The sequence below is a fragment of the Monodelphis domestica genome, chromosome 1 (assembly GCF_027887165.1).
Source record: "Monodelphis domestica isolate mMonDom1 chromosome 1, mMonDom1.pri, whole genome shotgun sequence".
Taxonomy (NCBI): Eukaryota; Metazoa; Chordata; class Mammalia; order Didelphimorphia; family Didelphidae; genus Monodelphis; species Monodelphis domestica.
Window position 1 is genome coordinate 158,779,965 of NC_077227.1, and position 20,334 is coordinate 158,800,298.

Consider the following 20,334-nt stretch of genomic DNA (forward strand, 5'->3'; position numbering starts at 1 on the left):
CCATGAAATTTCATCTTCGTCTATAGTCCAAAGCCCTAACCTTTACTTGCACCACCTTGATGTGAAACATGCCTATTGATATTCTACTAAGAAGTTGATTGGGTGGCTACCAAAACTGAGTCAGAAGGAGGCTACTTACTGTGCTACCTTTTCCAGGTCAGACCAGGAATCAGTGGGTAAGCAAAGAAGAAAAACTCAGCTTTTCTAGGCAGTTGTGTGACCTGCTGTCCCCCCCACCCCCGACTTTTCATTTTCCTGAGCAGGTGGCTAAAGAAATGCAATGCTTCATCGTTCCAGCCTTGAGGCACTTCATGAATCAGAAGCAATTGGTCTTCTTCAGTAGAAGGGAACCATTCAATCTAAGGCAGGTATAAAACAAAAAAGAAGGAGGTCTAGATTTTTTTAAAGGCTCAAAGGAGAGGAGAAAGCACCAGTGAGATGGCATTGTCTATTTTCCATGCTCAATTATGAGTGATGCAGTGGTTTGGGGAAATCTGGCAATATACATTTCAAAAAAAGAACTGGGAGAGCTATTACATCATGCAGCGTGATGGGGTGGGGGTAGGGGGAAGGGAAAGGCCTATTGCTTTGAGAGCAGTTTTTCTTTCTCTGGTATCGCCAGGCAGTGGCTCACCACATGAGCCTGCTTTCCCAGCCCATCTTAACAGACCTCCCCCTACTGTGAAGTGAGTCAACCTGAACTGAGCATAGACCAAGGCACTCTGGCAGCTTCTCATGGCCATTTTGTTTTGTATGTCAAGCATTTCCTAAGCTAACTAAGGTGCTAAACTGACTGAGACTATACGACCAGAATGCTTAGGATATTCAGAAAATATCAGGTTATTTGGACCTGCCTAAACCATTTACCCTGATGTTTCCCTTGTAGTATTTAGATTTTTCAGATGGCATCAGATCCAAGATGAATGGAACAATCTAGACACTTCATTCTATTTGTCCTTTAAAGATTTCTCATTTTGCCCAAATGGGCACTGCCTCCACAGAAACAAGCCTCTATAATTGAGCCTTCAGTATTCTAAATAGACTGGGGGAAAACATGGATACTTTTTGGCATGAGGGCATTGAACATGTTACATTTGGATGATTTCAAGGCTCCTTTTCTGCTCTAAAAAAATTCTGTGATTCTGAATATATAGTCTTGTTGTTCTTCAGTTGTTTCAGGTGTGTACAACTCTTTGTATGACCCATTTGGGGTTTTCTTGGCAGAGATACTGGAGTGATTTGCCTTTTTCTACTCTAGCTCATTTTACTGATGAGGAAATTGAGGCAAACAAAATGAAGTGACTTTCCCAATGGTTATACAACTAGTAAGTGTCTGGGGCCAGATTGGAACTCAAAATGATGTGTCTTCCTCATTCCAGGCCTGGCACTCTGTCCATTGTGCCACCTACCTGCCCCATACATAGCCCAGAGAGCATCTAGTCCAAATTCTCCATTTTATAGAAGAAACAGGTCCAATGAGGTACAAGGACATAAGAGCATAGGGCCTTAGACTTGGATCTGGAAGTGACCTTGGAGGCCAAGTAGCCCAACCTCCTCAATTTATAGATGAGGCTCAGGGAGGTTAAGTGATTTGTCCTACCTTACTTACATAGATGGTAAGTAACAGGGCTCAAATTTGAACCCACCACCTCAGATTCCATATATAGGTCTCTCTCAATTTTATTATCACTTAGCAGAGTACTCACCATTATTGGATCCTAATCTCAACCCATTTGCTTGTTTGTGATACCCAAAAGAATTCTAAGTTTTCTTCATCTGAATCTATGTTTCTGGAATATGAAAAGCATCAGTCAAATAGAATTACATCCAGGATCTTGCTTAACTTATGATAGAAACAGTCTAAATGAGGCTTCACTTTAAAGATTTTTGTACTCTGAGGGAAAAGAGAACTGGAGCCAAAGAGGAAAGATAAGTTGTCTTATATTGTGGAAGGATGAAATGTAATAGGCTTTGCTACGAATAGCAATACAATGATCCAGAACAAGTCTGAGGGACTTATGAAAAGGAATGCTATCCACCTCCAGAGAAAGAATTGTTGGAACCAGAATGCAAATGGAAGCATATGATTTATCACTTGTTTATTGGATATATGTTTTAGGTTTTTGGTTATATAAGATTATTCACTTACAACAATGAACAATATGGAAACATGTTTTGTGTGATAATACATGCATAACCCAAATTGACTTGCTTGCCAGCTCCAGGAGGTGGCAGGAGGAAGAAGGGAGGGAGACAATTTGGAATACATAACTTCAGAAAACTCATATGGGAATTTATTAAAAAATTTTTAAATGTAAAAATAAATAAGATGTCCTGAAAAAGAAGTCTTTTGTTTGAAAACTAGAGTGCTTTGGAAGTGTTCCTCCATTGTTTTATTTTTCTAAGGGGTATAATGGAGACCAAAGATAAAAACTCAGTAGTCTCTGAGATTTCTGACTAACTCTCATGACTATTCCAATTTAGAAGAAGAAATAAGTGAATACAGTAGGGCCCCCTTATCCTTGGTTTTGGCTATTTGTGGTTAACCCAAAGCATTGGAGTTTTGCCCCTGAAGCTTCCAGAAATGCCAGAAGTCTTCCCATGAAGTACCAGAAGTTCATCTTTGGCAGTGGTCTGCCCCAGTGGTGGCACTTTATGTTTCAACTTTTACATTTTTAGGGGCTTTTTTGGGAGGGGGAGCCATAGAGTGCTGAGCCAAGGGGTGGGAGTGGTCAGAGAGAGCACATATATATGGGAGTTAGCAATTTGTTCACTTATATCCACAGTTTCGGTCGTCCATGGTGGGTTTTGGAATGTATCCTCTCCAGATATGGAGCCTTACTGTACCTGAATACCTACACGATGGAATTTCAGGGATAAGGGGATGGCCCCAATAACCAGTCCTCCAACCTAAAAACACTTCTACCCATTAGCTGGTGCTTTAAGTTTTACCGTCACAACTTCTAGTATATTAGAGTGGAAAGAGCATTGACTTTGGATTCAGAGTAACAGACTTCAAATTCTGCCTCTGATGCTTAATCCCTATGTAACCTTGAGCAAATTAATTTGGCCTCCCTGGGTCTCAGTTTCTTTTATTTGTAAGATAAGGGGGTGGATCAGATGGCCCCTGATAACCCTTCCACCTCTAGATTGAGGTCCTTTAAACTAGAAAACCCTTGGGCAGAACATCTGAAGGAGTTTGGGGAAGGGGCGCCACTGAAGAGGGAAAGGACATAGAATGGAGTGGGCTTTTGGGGTCATCAAAGAAAATCCTGGCTAAATTATCGATTTTTATCAAAGGTGAGCCCTTCTAAAATCATAGAATTTTTGACTTGATTTTAGAATTTAGAATTTTAGATCTTAGCCTGGCATCCTTAACTTTATTTTGTGTCATGGGAGCCTTTGGCAGCCTGATGAAGCCTATAGAGCCCTTCTCAGAATGTTTTTAAATGCAAAAAATAAAATAGAGAGAATTACAAAGGAAACCAATTATATTGAAGTATACTATCAAAACACGTTTTTAAAAACCAAGTTCTGAGAGGAAGGGAGGGAGGGAGAAAATCTGAATTCTATAATATCAGAAAACAATTATTTTTCTACATAACTAAAAAAATTAAATTAAATTAAAAAGACAAAAGCAAGCAAACAAAAACAATTTCTAAGACCCCCAGGGTAAAAACTCCTCCTTAGAGGTTATATTACCCTGTCCTTCCATTTGACACATGATGAAACTGAGGTTCTGAGAAACTACTTGCCCAAGGCCACATGGTCTGTTAGGGTCTACCTGAGACTAGAACCCCGATCTCCTGATTCCCACTTTAATATCTCTTCCAATTCCCTCTACAGTAGATGTGCTCTTCATTATATCACACATAAGAGTCCAACTACCATCACTGGGATTTCAAGAGGGCAAAATACCTTTGAAATATACAAACCAAAAGAGTCAGGGAAAAGGAAGAAAATTTCAAAATGCCTTTTTTCTGACTCTGGGTAAACAGTAAGCACATTTTTTTTGCCTGTTGGAGGCCTGGTTTTTAATCACTCCACAAGCAGTTTTCATTTCTGTAGTAAAATTGCTTGTGGTTCTATTTAATTTGTTTCTGCAGGAGCCAGCTATGGAGAAGATCTCCGAGGAGCTGGCGGGCATTTTAGCACAGCACGCACAGGCAGTCAATGAGAAACGATTCCCTACATGGGAAAAATTCCTCCATACATTTCTCAGACAAGGTAAATAAGACTACAAAGTTTCTCTTAGTACAAATAACTATATTCTCTTACATTTAAGGTTTGGGGCCATCCGGAGTTGGGTCAAGTTTGACTTGCTTGACTGTTTCTTTGAATAGTGTTCATTGATAACTGGCCTTCTGCTGTTTTCAAACCTCCCATAAATATTTATCCTGATCTCAGGATCTCAAGTTAACAAGAATCAACTCTGAAAATACTAAGACTAGAACAATTCCAAGTGCTGATTTCAATTTCCAAAACCCTATACAATTAGGTCCTTCTTTGCCTTAGAATGTTTCCTCTTCAAAGAGGAAAATCTTATTTCTAGTCTTTAACATTAAATTTTGGATACACTATATTCAGATGAGAGTCTTTCTCTCTGGCCTACAAAATCCAGAAAGCCGATGATCAACTTTAGCCTCCTAATTCCCCAAGTAGGCTAAAAGAGCCTGGAGGAAGAGAATCATGTTTTTATATGTCTTTAGATCCCTTATTGCATCTAACATAGTTCCTTAGTCAGTCGGTCAAAAAGCATTAATTAAATGCTTATTATGTGTCAGGCATTGTGCTAAGCACAGAGGATACAAAGAAGGTGAAAACACAATCCCTGATCTCAAAGAAGGCATATTCTAATAGGGGAAACAACATGCCAGAAAAAAAAAAAGTCCAAATAAGATAGATACAGTAGAAAAAGAAAGTAATCTCAGAGAGAAGGCACTATCAGTATGAGGGCAGGTTGACAAGGAAATTAGGAAGACCCCTTTCACACCTCTTTATGTTATATAATTTACCCTATTCTATCTCTCCTTTCTCTTTTCTCTCAGTGAAATACTCTTTTACCCACCTTGATCCTACCTTTTAGATTTTTCTCTTCTTGAAAGATGTTTCACTTTGTCTCCTTGTTGGTTCTTTCACTCCTGTATTCATTTTGTGGTATTATTTTAAGATTGGTTGGAGAGGTAACCCTGGTAACCTTGAGCTTCTCTGCTCTATTCTTCCATCTTGGCTCAGGAAGACCCCTTTAAGAAAAGGTGAAATTTGACCTGAGTCTTGAAGGAAGTCAGGGAAGATTAAGAGGTGGAAGTGAGAAAAGAGAAGATAGGCTCAGGATAGTACTTGTGAATGAAATCAATGAATGGTCTTCCTCATTAAAAATCTTTTTAACTACTATGGAAGCACAAAATTATTTCAAATCTATTAATAACTGAAACTAAGACCTAATGCTTAGCTGAATTTAATTAGCCTCTAGCTTCTAAAAAGCTTAAATGATACTGTGCTAAGTAAAGTACAGGGGAGAGTTGATCCATTAATCAACAAACATTTATTAAGTGCTCACTATGTGCCAGGAACTTAAAAAAAGAAATAATAAAAGTTGTTTTTTTAATTCAAAGTTATAACTGGATAAGTATATTTGTTTTCATATGAATGATTATGATGTTATTTTTAAAAAATATGACCAAATATTTTCACAAATAGCAGACACATTCTTTAACTATGAAGATATAACTTGTAGTGAATTGACACACATGATTTGACCCAATTAACTAGCTTGTAATGGCAGAATTAACTGTTGGAACTTTGTTTCTTGCCCAGACTTCTTGATCTATTTCCACCTCCATGCCTAAGTATTATAATGAGCTAAAGGTAAAATGACTGAGGAAACAAAGGTTTGATGATCTTATAATGCTTTGTTAAGCAATACATTTCAATTGTTCAACAAATCAAGACCAGGCCTCTTCCTCAGGGTAGGGCTATACCTGGAATACAAGGGGAAGACTGATATTTATACATTAAAAACAATCAAATAAAGCCAAATAATTAAATATTAATTATTAAAAATAAAAACAAACAATACAACATTAGGTAATCTAATTTCCAATTGGGTGAAAGATTGGGGACTTTGCAAGATGGGAGAGGAGAGTAAAGTATTTATAAAAAATTAAAGGAATGTGGGGAAAAAATTGATCAGTATGGGGCCAGTTTTCAGATAAGACATAGAGGTTGCTTGAGATCAATTATTATGAGAAAACTCCTTACATCATTTTTAGGATCTGACTGCTTTTCTAGTTAAAAATCGTAGGTTAAGGGTTTCTAAATAGCAGGTACAGGTAGTCTAGTTTCCCAATCACACAAGGCTAGGTTCAAAACAATTCAATAAGGTTTTCCCTCAATTTCCACAATCGAACAAAGTTTTCTCTCAAGACAGAATTTGGACTCAGCCTATAATTAAATATAAAGGGAACCAAGCTAGCTCCAGAATTGAGTCACAAGATGAAGTCAGTATGGTTCACTCAATTCCCACAATTAAACACTTGCTGTCCTAATTCCCTTAATTTCTCTCTCTTTCTCTGTCTGTATATAAGATCAAGATTATATATTTCAATGCAACAAGGATATTCTCTTCACCAAAGAAAACAGAAGTCAGTCCTTAACTTTGTGAGACTGTTTGTTTAGTGAGATCAGGAATGTGTGATTATAATATTTTATTAATGGTGAGAAACAAGAGTAAGAGTTAGAGAAAGGCAGAAGCTGGGCCCTCAAAAACAATGATCATAAAGGGTTCCCTCTACACTGTCAGGGAGGAGTGAAGGCAGACTGTGAGTTCTTCTCAGGTCAAAGTAATAAGACTTCTCTAGAAAAGAAAATAGTGCTAATGCTCCAGCAGCCCCAGCTCCATGCCTATTTCTGTCCTTTAAAGAATGCAGAGGCCCTATTCACTTTCTAAATTATCATGGGATTGTGCTAGGGCAGGCAATTGAAAATAAAACAGGAATGGATTTGTTTGGAAGGAAAAAGGCCCCATTTTCAATAAGAAAACTCTGGTGGTGACAATGATGGGAGAGAGAAAGCACATTGAGTTGAATTTAAATATTTTGCAAAGGAAATCACCTGAGGAGTTGGCACACAAACGTAACAACAGAATCTATCATGGGGGAGTTTTGTACCCTATAAGAACATTTTCACCTAACATTTAAATTGTAGAACATTTCAGTGGGCTTCTCTCAAGAAACATATCCTCTTTCCAGGTCTATGAGTTTGTTTTTTTATTATTTTCACAAGTATATTTCTGTATGATAGGTTTCCTTTGTCATCATATGTATTTTATTTTATGCCTTTAAAGCATTATCTTGGAAAGTACATAGGCTTCACCAACCTGCCAAAGGGGTCCAGGACACACAGTGAGGAAGAACCCCTGCCTAATACAAATCTCAGCTCATCCATAGGAGTTCTACTTATATTCAAGAAACTGCTCTAAATTATTGGGATTTAACCTAACAACTCCCATTCAAAACTTAGTACTGTGGACAGTGAGCCCTAAGCATAGTATAGTGAAAAGTGCATATTCTAATGGGTTCAAATCCTACTTCTGCCACTTACTATTTATATGGCTCTGGGCAAGTCACTTTACCCTTCTAGACCTCAGTTTCCTCATTTGTAAAATGAAGGTATGGTTTTGATGAGCTATAAGATCTCTTTCCATCCATGATTCTACAAGTAAGGAATATGTATTTGGCACATTTTCAGTCTTTCCTTTCTCCCTTTTCTGGGTATCCATTCTTGTTTCGAAAGGATCAAATAAAATCTCTCTTGAGTTTGATTAGGAAGCTGCTGAAAAACCCCAGCACTTTCCAAATCAAAACAAGTTCATCTCTCTGGTGAAATTTCTGGCATTGTAATATGATTGGAGAGACATTTTTGAACAGGGACCTCTACATAGTTCTCTTCCTGTCATATCACATAAGCAATTATCTACTCATAAGGCAGGACCCATTATAGGAGCTCTTGGGAGAGAACATGGTTTTCTGGAATGAACACTACACTAAGAGGCAGGAAGATCTAAGTCCAATCTCTGACACTATCTGGCTGTGTGATATCAGCCAGAACCCTCCACCTCTCTGGCCATTCATTCCCTCATTTATAAAATAAAGGGATTTGACTAGACCAAATATTCTTAACAATTGGGGGGTGACCCGAGTAAACATGGTGGCAGTCTAGATGCAGGACTCTTCCTCTCCTAACCACCTATCGATACAGACTACCTCAAAAAGCAAAAAAAAAAAAAAATCCAAATTCATATAAACAAAGGGACTCTACAGTAGGGCACAGCATTGAAAGTACGTGGGATTTGGGCATTTCAACACTATAACGGGGTGAAAAAGCTTCCACCAAAACATGAGCTGATCCACCCTCCCCCACCTCACCTATGGAACCAGAGTCAGAGCCAGCACACTCTAGAATCAGTGAGTGAGTGAGGGGAACTTCTGGAGAGAGTGAGGGGAACCTCTGGGTCCTTGGCAGCTGGCTGAGACCACCAAGGACCTAACCCTGAGATCAGCTAGACCAGAGACCCCGCAGGCTGAGGAGCACAAACTGTGGGCACCCGTGGGAAGATAACACAGAGAGGGGCAGCAAATAGCAGAAGCTGCAGAGACTTAAGAGCTGGCTTCAGCCAAAATCCTTGCTCATTAGCTCCATACACAGAGAGCCTGCCCTCCTCACTCAGATTTCTGACTGGAAAGGGAAGTATAAACAACCATAGTGATGGCAAACAGTGCCCAGGAACAACTTCCAAACACTAAGAAAAACAAGAAGAAGGCATTGATCCTGGACATTTTTTACGGAGGAAAAATCCAGACTACAAAGGAACTAGCAGAAGAGGAAATCCAAATAAATGTGCCACCCCCCCCCCCCGCCGCCATGGAAATTTCCCACAAGCTTTTGAAGAATTTAAATTGGATCTTACCAAAAAGATGGGAGCCTTCTGGCAAGAAAAGTGGGAAATAATTCAAAAGAAAATAACAGTTTAAAGGACAAAAACACCCAACTAGAGAAACAACTGAAAGTCACGAAAAGCAGGATAGACCAAACCAAAAAAGGAAAATCAAAAAATTAAAGCAGAAAACCAAAAGATTATAGCAGAAAACCAGGCCTTAAAGACCAGAATTGGGCAATTGGAAACCAATGATCTTGCAAAACAGCAAGAATTAATAAAGCAAAATCAAAAGACTGACAAAATAGAAGAAAACACAAATTATCTCACTGAAAAAATGATGGATCAGGAAAACAGATCATAAAGAGACAACTTGAGGATCATTAGTCTACCTGAAAACCCAGAAATAATCAGAAATCTTGATATCATACTATAAGAAATTATCCAAGAAAATTCCCCGATGTTCTTCAACAAGGAGGCAAAATAGATATTGAAAGAGTTCATAGAACACCCTCTACATTAAATCCTCAAGACAACTCCCCAGAATGTAATTGCCAAATTCAAGAGCTTCCAAGCTAAGTAGAAAATTTTACATGAAGCCAAAAATAGACAATTCAAATATCAAGGAGAACCAATCAGGATTACAGAAAATCTTACAGCTTCCACACTAAAGGACCACAAGGCTTGGAATATAATATTCAGAAAGGCAAGAGTATTGAGTCTTCAACCAAGGATCACCTACCCATCAAAACTGACTATATACATCCAGGGGAAAGTATGGGCATTCAACAAAATAGAAGATTTCCAAGTATTTGTAAAGAAAAGTAGAAAGTTTTATATACAAACACAAAAATCATGAAAAGGTAAATAAGAAAGAGAGAGGAAAGGGGAAATTTTTTTTATTCAAACTTTCTTCTTTAAGAGCTTCGATAAGATGAAGTTGTTTATATCAATATATGGGGAAAATGTTATTTGTAACTCAAAAATTATATTCATTATTATGCTAATTATAAGAATCATTCACAGGAACAGATTGGGATAATAAGTGGTATAAGATGTTATTTAAAAAAAAGAAAAAGGGATGGGGGAATCAGAGATGGCACCAAGAGAAACTTAAAGAAATAAGATAAATAGGATAATCTATACCATAGAAGGAGGCACATGAGAAGAGGAGGAGAAGAATACTATTATAAGAAGGAGAGGAAGAGAGTGCTAATAGGTAATATCTAAACCTTACTCTCAGTGAAACCAATTCTGAGGGGGAAGAGCATCTAGATTCATTGGGGTATTGAATTCTATCTTACCCTACAGGGAAAGTGAGAAGGGAAAACTAAGGGGGGGAGGAAGTAGGAAAAGGGAGGGAAGGAGAGGGGGGAGGGAACTTAACAGACTCTAAAAAATATAATAATACGGAAACCAAAAGGGAGGGGGAAGAAAGGAAAGCATATTGTAGTTAGGGTTTAGGGGGACTGATTAAAACTAAACTACTGGTTTAAAAGGATATAGCAAAAGAAGAAAGGACAGAACTAGGAGAGCATATCAAAATGCTGGGGAATACACAAGTGGCAATCATAACTTTGAATGTGAATAGGATGAACTCACCCGTAAAATGAAAACAAATAGGAGAGTGGATTAGAAATCAAAATCCTACCATATGTTGTCTACAAGAAACACAAATGAGGTGGGTAGACATTCACAAGGTTAGAATTAAAGGTTGGAGTAAAATCTATTGGGCCTCAACTTATAGAAAGAAGGCAGGCTTTACAATCATGATATCTGACAAAGCCAAAGTAAAAAACGATCTGATTAAAAGGGATAGAGAAGGTAACTACATCCTGATAAAAGGCAGTATAAACAATGAGGAAATATCAGTAATAAACATGTATGCACCAAATGGGATAGCATCCAAGTTTCTAAAGGAGGAACTAGTGGAGTTGAAGGAGGAAATAGATAGTAAAACTATACTAGTGGGAGACCTGAACCAACCACTATCAAATCTAGATAAATAAAAAATAAATAAGAAAGATGTAAGGGATGTGAATAAAATCTTAGAAAAATTAGAGTTAATATATATGGAGAAAAATAAATTGGGAAAAAAAGGAATACACCTTCTTTTCAGCAGCACATGGTACCTTCACAAAGATTGACCATGCACTAGGGCAAAAACAAATGCAGAAAAGCAGAAATAATAAATGCAACATTTTCAGATCATAACGCAATAAAAATAATGATCAGTGAGGGTACATGGAGAGCCAAATCAAAAATTAATTGGAAATTAAATAATATGATCCTTGAAAATCGGTTAGAGAACAAATCATAGAAACAATAATGTCATTGAAGAAAAGGACAATGACGAGACATCCTTTCAAAATCTATGGGATGAAGCCAAAGCAGTACTCAGGGTAAAATTTATACCCTTGGGTTCATATATTAATAACTTAGGGAGGGCAGAGGTCAGTGAATTGGACATGCAAATCAAAAAACTTGAAATCAAATTAAAAATCCCCAGAAGAAAACTAAATTAGAGATCCTAAAAATTAAGGGAGAAATTAATAAAATCAAAAGTGAAAGAACTATTGAACTAATAAATAAGACTAGAAGCTGGTATTTTGAAAAAACAAAGTACTGGTCAATCTAATTTAAAAAAAGGAAAGAAGAAAAGCAAATTAACAGCATCATAGATGAAAAGGGAGACCTCGCCTCCAATGAAGAGGAAACTAAGGCAATCATTAAAAACTATTTTTCCCAATTATATGGCAATATATATGGCAATCTAGGTCATATGGATGAATATTTACAAAAATATAAATTGCCCAGATTAACAGAAGAAGAAATAGAATTCTTAAATAATCTCATATCAGAAAAAGAAATTGAATAAGTCATCAAAGAACTCCCTAAGAAAAAACCCCAGGACCAGATGGATTCACAAGTTAATTCTATCAAACATTCAAAGAACAGCTAATCCCAATACTATACAAACTATTTGATATAATAAGCAAAGAGGGAGTTCTACAAAATTCCTTTTATGACACAAATATGGTACTGATTCGAAAGCCAGGCGGGTCAAAAACAGAGAAAGAAAAATATAGACCAATCTCCTTGATGAACAGAGATGCAAAAATCTTAAATAGAAACTAGCAAAAAGACTCCAGCAAGTGATCAGGAGGGTTATTCACTATGATCAGGTGGTATTTATACCAGGAATGCAAGGATGGTTCAATATTAGGAAAAGCATCCACAAAATTGACCATATCAACAAGCAAACCAACAGATATCACATGATTATCTCAATAGATGCAGAAGAGGCCTTTGACAAAATACAACACTCATTCCTATTGAAAACACTAGAACATATAGGAATAGAATGGTCTTTCCTAAAAATAATAAAGAATATATATATATGTATATATATGTATATATATAAAACCATCAGCAAACATCATCTGCAATGGGGATGAACTAGATGATTTCCCAATAAGGCCAAGAGAGAAACAAGGATGCCCTTTATCATCTCTATTATTTAACATTGTACTAGAAACACTAGTAGTAGCAATTAGAGAAGAAAAATAAATCGAAGGTAATAAGGTTGGCAATGAGGAGACCAAGCTATCACTCTTTGCAGATGATATGATGGTCTACTTAAAGAATCCTAGAGAATCAACTAAAAAGCAACTAAAAGGAAATAATCAACAACTTTAGCAAAGTTGCAGGATACAAAATAAACCCACATAAATAATCAGCATTTCTATATATCTCCAAAACATCTCAGCAGCAAGAACTGGAAAGAGAAATTCCACTTAAAATCACCCCAGACAATATAAAATACTTAAGGAAAAAAATACTTAGGAATCTACTTGCCAAGACAAACACAGGAAATATATGAATACAACTACAAAACACTTTTCACACAATTAAAACTAGATCTAAACAATTGGGAAAACATCAGCTGCTCATGAGTAGGACGAGCTAACATAATAAAAATGACCATCCTAACCAAACTTATTTACTTATTTAGTGCCATACCCATCAAACTACCAAAAAACTTTTTACTGAATTAGAAAAACCATAACAAAGTTCATTTGGAAGAACAAAAGATCAAGGATATCCAGGGAAATAATGAAAAAAATGCAAAGGAAGGTGACCTTGCAGTCCCAGATCTCAAACTATACTATAAAGCAGTGGTCATCAAAACAATATGCTACTGACTAAGAGACAGAAAGGAGGATCAGTGGAATAGACTTGGGGTAAGTTACCTCAGCAAGACAGTTTATGATAAGCCCAAAGATCCGAGCTTTGGGGACAAAAATCCACTATTTGATAAAAACTGCTGGGAAAATTGGAAGGCTGTATGGGAGAGATTGGGGTTGGATCAACATCCCTACACCAAGATAAACTCAGAATGGGTGAATGTCCTGAATATAAAGAAGGAAACTATAAGTAAATTAGGTGAACGCAGAATAATATACATGTCAGATATTTGGGAAAGGAAAGATTTTAAGACCAAGCAAGAGTTAGAAAAAATCACAAAATGTAAAATAAATAATTTTGATAACATTAAATTAAAAAGGTTTTGTACAGACAAAACCAATGCAACCAAAATTAGAAGGGAAGCAACAAATTGGAAAACAATCTTCATAACAAAAATCTCTAACAAAGGTCTAATTACTCAAATTTATAAATAACTAAATCACTTGTACAAAAAAATCAAGCCATTCTCCAGTTGATAAATGGGCAAGAGACATGAATAGGCAATTTTCAGTTAAAGAAATCAAAACCATTAATAAGCTCATGAAAAAGTGTTCTAAATCTCTTATATTCAGAGAGATGAAAATCAAAACAACTCTGAGGTATCACCTCACACTTAGCAGATTGGCTAACATGACAGCAAAGAAAAGTAATGAATGCTGGAGGGGATGTGGCAAAGTTGGGATATTAATGCATTGCTGGTAGAGTTGTGAATTGATCCAACCATTCTGGAGGGCAATTTGGAACTATGCCTAAAGGGCTCTAAAAGACTGTCTGCCCTTTAATCCAGTCATAGCACTGCTAGGTTTGTACCCCAAAGAGATAATAAGGAAAAAGACTTGTATAAGAATATTCATAGCTGAGCTCTTTGTGGTGGCAAAAAATTGGAAAATGAGGGGATGCCCATCAATTGGGGAATGGCTGAACAAATTGTGGTATCTGTTGGTGATGAAATACTATTGTGCTCAAAGGAATAATAAAGTGGAGGAATTCCATGGAGACTGGAACAACCTCCAGGAAGTGATGCAGAGTGAGAGGAGCAGAACCAGGAGAACATTGTACACAGAGACTGATACACTGTGGTACAATCGAATGTAATGGACTTCTCTATTAGTGGCAATGCAGTGTTCCTGAGGGAAAAAAAAACACTATCCACATTCAGAGGAAAAACTGTGGGAGAAGAAACACCAAAGAAAAACAACTGCTTGATCACATGGGTCAAGGAAGATATGATTGGGGATTTAGACTCTAAATGAACATCCTAGTGCAAACATCAACAGCATGGAAATAGGTTCTGATGAAGGTCACATGTAATATCCAGTGGAATTGCGCGTCAGCTACAGGAAGGGTGGGTGGAGGGGAGAGAGGGAAAGAAGATGATTCTTGTAACCAAGGAATAATGTTCTAAATTGACTAAATAAAATAAAAAAACAATTGGGGGTGGGGAGATCATAGACCCCTTTGACATTTGGTGAATTTTATGGGCCTCTTCTCAAAATAATGTTTTAAAATGCACAAAATAAAATAAATTGGATTATAAAAGAAACAAAATTATAAAAAAAAAAAGTTCGCAGATCTCAGGTTGAGAATGGCTGACTAGATTTTTCTCTAAAGTTCTATCCAGTTCAAGCAATCTATAATGAACTAGAGAAGGTCAATGTGGGGGGAAAATCAATAGGAATACAAGTGAACCCTTATAATATTGTTCCCAGCTAATGGTTACTGCAATAAAATCCTAGCTATTATAACCAAATGTCTAAAATAACATCCCCAAATCCATTCAAAACTCATTAGGCCATTTACCTGACATCAGACCATTATAGGCACGATTCCTTTCCCTCTCCACTCACTATCTTAAGCTTCTCTCTCCACCAGAGGCTTCCCTACCTCCAACCAGCGCTCAGTTCCATTCCTAGACAGCTGTAACATTGTTTCACCTAATATTCTGTTTTCAAGGAGATAATAAATATTCTTAGTTGAAGTGTGCCTATATTTACCACTTTCATAAATCTCATCCTCTTTTTCCTAGGTGGTGTGATTGAGGCATTTCCACCCTCTGAAAATGTGACCAATTTGACCGTGGATATGCTGATAGAGCCATCAGGAGAAATAAAGATGCTTTCAACAGGGGACCAGCTCCATGCAGATGGCCCTTTACGCTACTCTGGCATCAGCATGCCACAGTCGTCCATTGAACCAGAGGTTCTCAACTCATTGTGTTTTCAAGTAGGATATGCCTGTAAAAATAGAGGCATTGTTGGTTATTTATCCATTGACCTGGTGACCTTTATACATCCAGATACCTTGGAACAACAGGTGAGTTGAACAAAACCCTGTGAAATATTAGAACAAGTTAAGACTTCCTGCTTACCTTTATAGTACAACAGAAAAAAGGATGACCTAAGCATTTCTCAGATTCAGTAGATTTCAGAGTAATCTGTTTCTGTAAATATGTTATTCACATCGGTCAAACCATTGCCATTTTAGACCCAATTTTAGGCCTAAAGACATGAAGGCAGACGCCAACATCATATGCTGAAAACTGCCTGGATTAGTTATTTCCTTCTGTACTCATTAAGCAGACTAAGATTTTCCCTACAGAGAAAGTATTTTATGCTACCCTGGGAATCAATAAGTCTGAAGTCTGTTCTAAAATACAAAATCTATCACTAGGATGGAGTCACAAGTTCTTGTTTCCTTTCTATTCCTGGCATTATCAATGATTCTCTTTGTGACTTAAGATAAGTCACTTTTAACCCTTTTGTACTTCAATTTTCAAGCTATAAAATCCAGTTTAAAAATGTCAATTAGTAGTTACTTCACACACTTCTTTTCTTTTTTATGTATGTCAATGTGCCTCTGTTTTAAGGCTAGGTAATCGGATTCTGTCAGGAGCATATTAAACCATATTCTAGGTCTACTGGCTGTTCAGAATTTGAATCCAATATGATAATGTTTCATGGAGACAGTCATGGGTTTGAATCCTAACCTACTACCTGTGTAAACTTGACTAATTCATTAAGTATCCTCTTCTGTAAAATGAATACATTAAGATTCATCTCCATGGTCTCTCCCAGCTAGGAAACCTATGGTCCCCATTATTTGCTCCACTCATCTTCTTTTCAATTTAATTCAGGAAACATTTATTAGGCTCTATGTTTATTTCTAGGAGAGAGAACAATTTCAAGTGATCTTCATGAAGTTTACATATCTAAAAAAAGTCTTCACAGATAACGTAATCTACAGCTATCCAGATCAGTGCATCAGGCAGGTGTAAAACAAAGTTCTATGTAAGAGAGAGATAACATCAATAGCATTTGTAGCAACTTGTAGTAATCCCCAATTCTCATAGTGTTCCCTAAAAAAGGCAACCCCAAGATTCAAGGTATTCTTTTTTCATGTATAGCCTCAAAATTGAAGCTTAGGAACTCCCACTGATGGCTTTACATTTTCTTACTAAGAGGACACAAGTAACTCAAAGCAAAGGCATTTAATGGAATAGCCTCATAAGAAAAGTAGAGAAAAACATTCAACCCACAAACCTCGGCCACACTGTCTCACACACATACCATTAACAGGAAGATTGTCACACACAGGAAACATTGTTTACCCACTGTACACACATAGAGGGGCAGCTCATACTTCTGATGCTATAGAACCACCAAAGTTTTTTGGTATCACTGAAGCTGTCCCTTCTAGGACCATTTGCTGCTGGTTTCCTGCAAGTGTGCTTTGTCAGATGAATAGTTTTGTGGCCTGTTCTTTCCAACTGGTCTCCCACAACTGCAGATCAAAATTATTGCCTTGCTTCCATGATCACTGCCAGGCCCAGCTCCACTGGGCACTTGGTTATGGAAGACTTCTCTGCTTAGAGCCTCTGACTTTAACTAGAATTCTTACCTGAAGAACTGTTTCTTCTTTTAGTAAGAGTAGACTCTTTTCCTCCTACAACTCTTTCAGAAAAAGACAGAATCCCTAACACACTCAGCCATGATCCCAAGGAGAGAAAAACTCAATGTCCGCCGCCCCCATAGAAATCAATCTGTTTCTCAGGGTTTTGGTTAAAATGGAAGTTTCTTCTTTTTCTGTTTCAAAGTCTCTACTCTCACTGGAGTTCTTATCTGGAATGCTATTTCTTCCTAAAAAGAGTATACTGTTTTATTTTCAAAACCATGAGTCTTTTTCTGCTATAGCTCTTTTAGTAAAAAAAAAAAAAGTCCCAACAGACTCAATACTTTTTGTCCCCTGCTTCTCAGAGCTTTGGCTAGAATTGCTTTGCCTTATCACCTTCATCTCATAGAATCCCTGGCTTTGTTCAAAACTCAGCTCAAGAACTACCTTCTGTAGCAGGCTATGTATTGGATATTCAAAGAGGATTAGCCCCTCTAGTGTGAGGACTTGCCCACCCCCCCCTTTTGAGGGCTATTCATCCACCTTGGGTATTTACCTTTCACCCAACTCTCACCTGTGGTTTCAAGAAGCTGTAGCATGCACAGAGGCCACATCCTGGTAAAACCATCTTGGCTGATGAATTAAATCAGGTAGAGGGTAACTGTCAAGATCTCAGACCCATTTGTGAGAGAGGTCTTCCCCAGCATGTAAAGACTTCCTTGTGGAGTGAATGGGCAGATGAAAACAATTTGTTTCAATGAACTTCATGAAGGTGACTAAAACAGGTGACAATTAGAGCTTGTCCAGATGTTAAAGATGCCAAGGTCATCCACTGCATTCTGAGCTATCCCCTTCATTTTTTTTATTTATTTATTTTATAAAAGATTTTTCCACGTTTACATGATTCATTTTCTTTCCATCCCCTCTTACCTCCCCACTCCCAGAGCCGACAAGAAATTTTACTGGGTTGTACAAATGATACCTATTTCCATATTATTAATTTTTGCAATAGGGCAATCTTTTAAAGCCAGAACCCCAACTCAAATCATATACATATATAAAAACAAGTGATAAGTGATAAATCATATGTTTTTCTTTTGTCAGGTATACTATTCTATGTTCACCTAATTTGCTTATAATTTTCCTCTTTATGTTTAAGTCATTTACCTATTTTGAATTTATCTTGGTATAGGGTATGAGATGTTATTCTAAACCTAATTTCTCCCATACTGTTTTCTAATTCTCCCAGCAGTTTTTTTTTGTCAAATAGTGGATTCTTGCCCCAAAAGCTGGGATCTTTGTGTTTTTCAAACACTATCTGCTATTCCTTTAATCCACCCTTCTATCTCTTAGCCAGGACCATATTGTTTTGATGATCACTGCTTTATAGTACAGTTTGAGATCTGGTACTCCTAGGCCTCCATCCTTCAGATTTTTTTCCACTAGTTCCCCTGATATTCTTGATCTTTTGTTCTTCCAGATGAACTTTTTAATAACTTTTTCTAATTCTATAAAAAATCTTTTTTGGTAGTTTGATAGGTATGACACTGAATAACTAAATTAATTTAGGTAAGATTGTCATTCTTATCATATTAGCTCATCCTCCCTATAAGCAATAATGTTTTTCCAGTTATTTAGATTTAGTTTTATTTGTGTATCACCAGCCATCTTTACCTTGTCCTGCCACTAGACTTCAATGACCCAGGAAGAGAGAGTGAGGTTGATGATTTGGTGCAAGTCTGGCTCAGTTAAATTTGGTTCAAGAGCAAGTCAAAAACATCATCCTCCATGATTTCATTGGTCCTCTTCGAAAATGAAAGAATAACCACCACCTTCCGTAGGAGGTAGTTTCCTCTTTAGGAGAGGCCTTGACCCAGAAATCAATAATCAATACATGCAATGTGTACATTATATATGCTTAAAACATAGCAATTCTTTGTACCCACAATAGCCCCAAGTTGTATGTACTGACAAGCTTAAATGTTCTTTGTTTGTACTGTATCTGCTGAGGTAGGTGCCTTTTGAGTCTTCCCTCTAGTGTAGATCTGGTAAGATTATGTAACTTGTTGCTTAATTTCCACATGCTAAACTGCTCTAAATTTGAATCCATTTTGATGGTAACCTCTTAGCAAACTACCAGTGGCTCTCTGGGGCCCCCAATTTCTTAATTTCAAAGCTTTTTTAACTTCTCATGCAAATGAGTAAAAGATAGAATGACAGATAAAAAACCTAAAGGGGCATGGGGAGGCAACTGTGTATCCTACTACCAGGTTTGTTCTGTGGGTGTGTGTAGCCATCAAAATCTTAGAATCTGACAGACTCCCCCCCCCCAGTGGGAGTAAATATTAAATGATATTTCTAATGTACTCCTTGAGGGTCAGGACTTTTTTTGAATTTGTTTTGTGAATCTAGTATTGTGTTCTACTGTATAATCAACCAACCAACCAACCTATCAATAAACATTTATTAAACTTTTTTATGTGAGCTTGGGGTACATAGAAAAACATTCTAATGTGCAGGGTAGATTTGCTTTTGTTTTTCAGTCATTTCTAATAATATCTGACTTTTTGTGACTTCATTTGGGATTTTCTTGGCAAAGATATGAGAGTGGTTTGGCATTTTCTTCTCCAGCTCCTTTTTACAGATGAGGAAACTGAGGCAAATAGGGTTAAGTGACTTGCACACAGTCACACAGCTAGTAAGTGTCTGAAGCCATGCAAGATATATACAAAATAGACAAATGATAACTTGACAGAGGAAGGCACCAGCAGCTGCAGGGAGAGGAATGGGGGAAAAAAGACCAGGTGAGGCCTCTTACCCAAGATGCTACTTGTCTTGAGGCTTGAAGGAAGCCAGATATTCCAAGAGGGAAAGGTGATGAGGGAGAAAAATCCAGGCATGGGGAAGAGCTAAAGCAAAGGCACAGAAATGAGAGATAATCATGGTGTGTGGAGGATTGTAAATGGGACAGAGTACCTAAACAGAAGAAGACTTGGGTGGGGGGTGGGGAGGCGCGGTAACATGTAAGAAGGCTAGAAAGATAAGAAGTGCCAGGCAAAGAAGAACTTTAAATACCCAACCAAGTTTATGTTTGACCCTAGATGTGATAGGGAGCTATCAAACTTTATTGAATTGGGGGTAGGGGTAGGGTGACATGGGCAGGATTGTGCTTTAGGATAATTGCTAGGTAGCTCTGTAGAGGGGGAAGAGACATGAGACAAGGAAGCCAATTAGCAGCCTTTGCCATAATGGTCCAAGCAAGA

The 20,334-nt window shown here is 37.4% G+C and overlaps 1 protein-coding gene across 7 annotated transcripts in view; it reads left to right on the forward strand.

Moving 5' to 3' along the window:
* IQCH (IQ motif containing H) overlaps positions 1-20,334 on the forward strand; it is a 359,480-nt gene that overhangs the window by 255,398 nt on the left and 83,748 nt on the right. For all 7 annotated transcript variants that reach the window (XM_007479608.3, XM_056808700.1, XM_007479609.3 and 4 more), the window contains 2 exons: positions 4,107-4,227; positions 15,210-15,496. In XM_007479608.3, the coding sequence (XP_007479670.2) occupies positions 4,107-4,227; positions 15,210-15,496 (408 nt within the window). The remainder of the gene's footprint in view (positions 1-4,106; positions 4,228-15,209; positions 15,497-20,334) is intronic.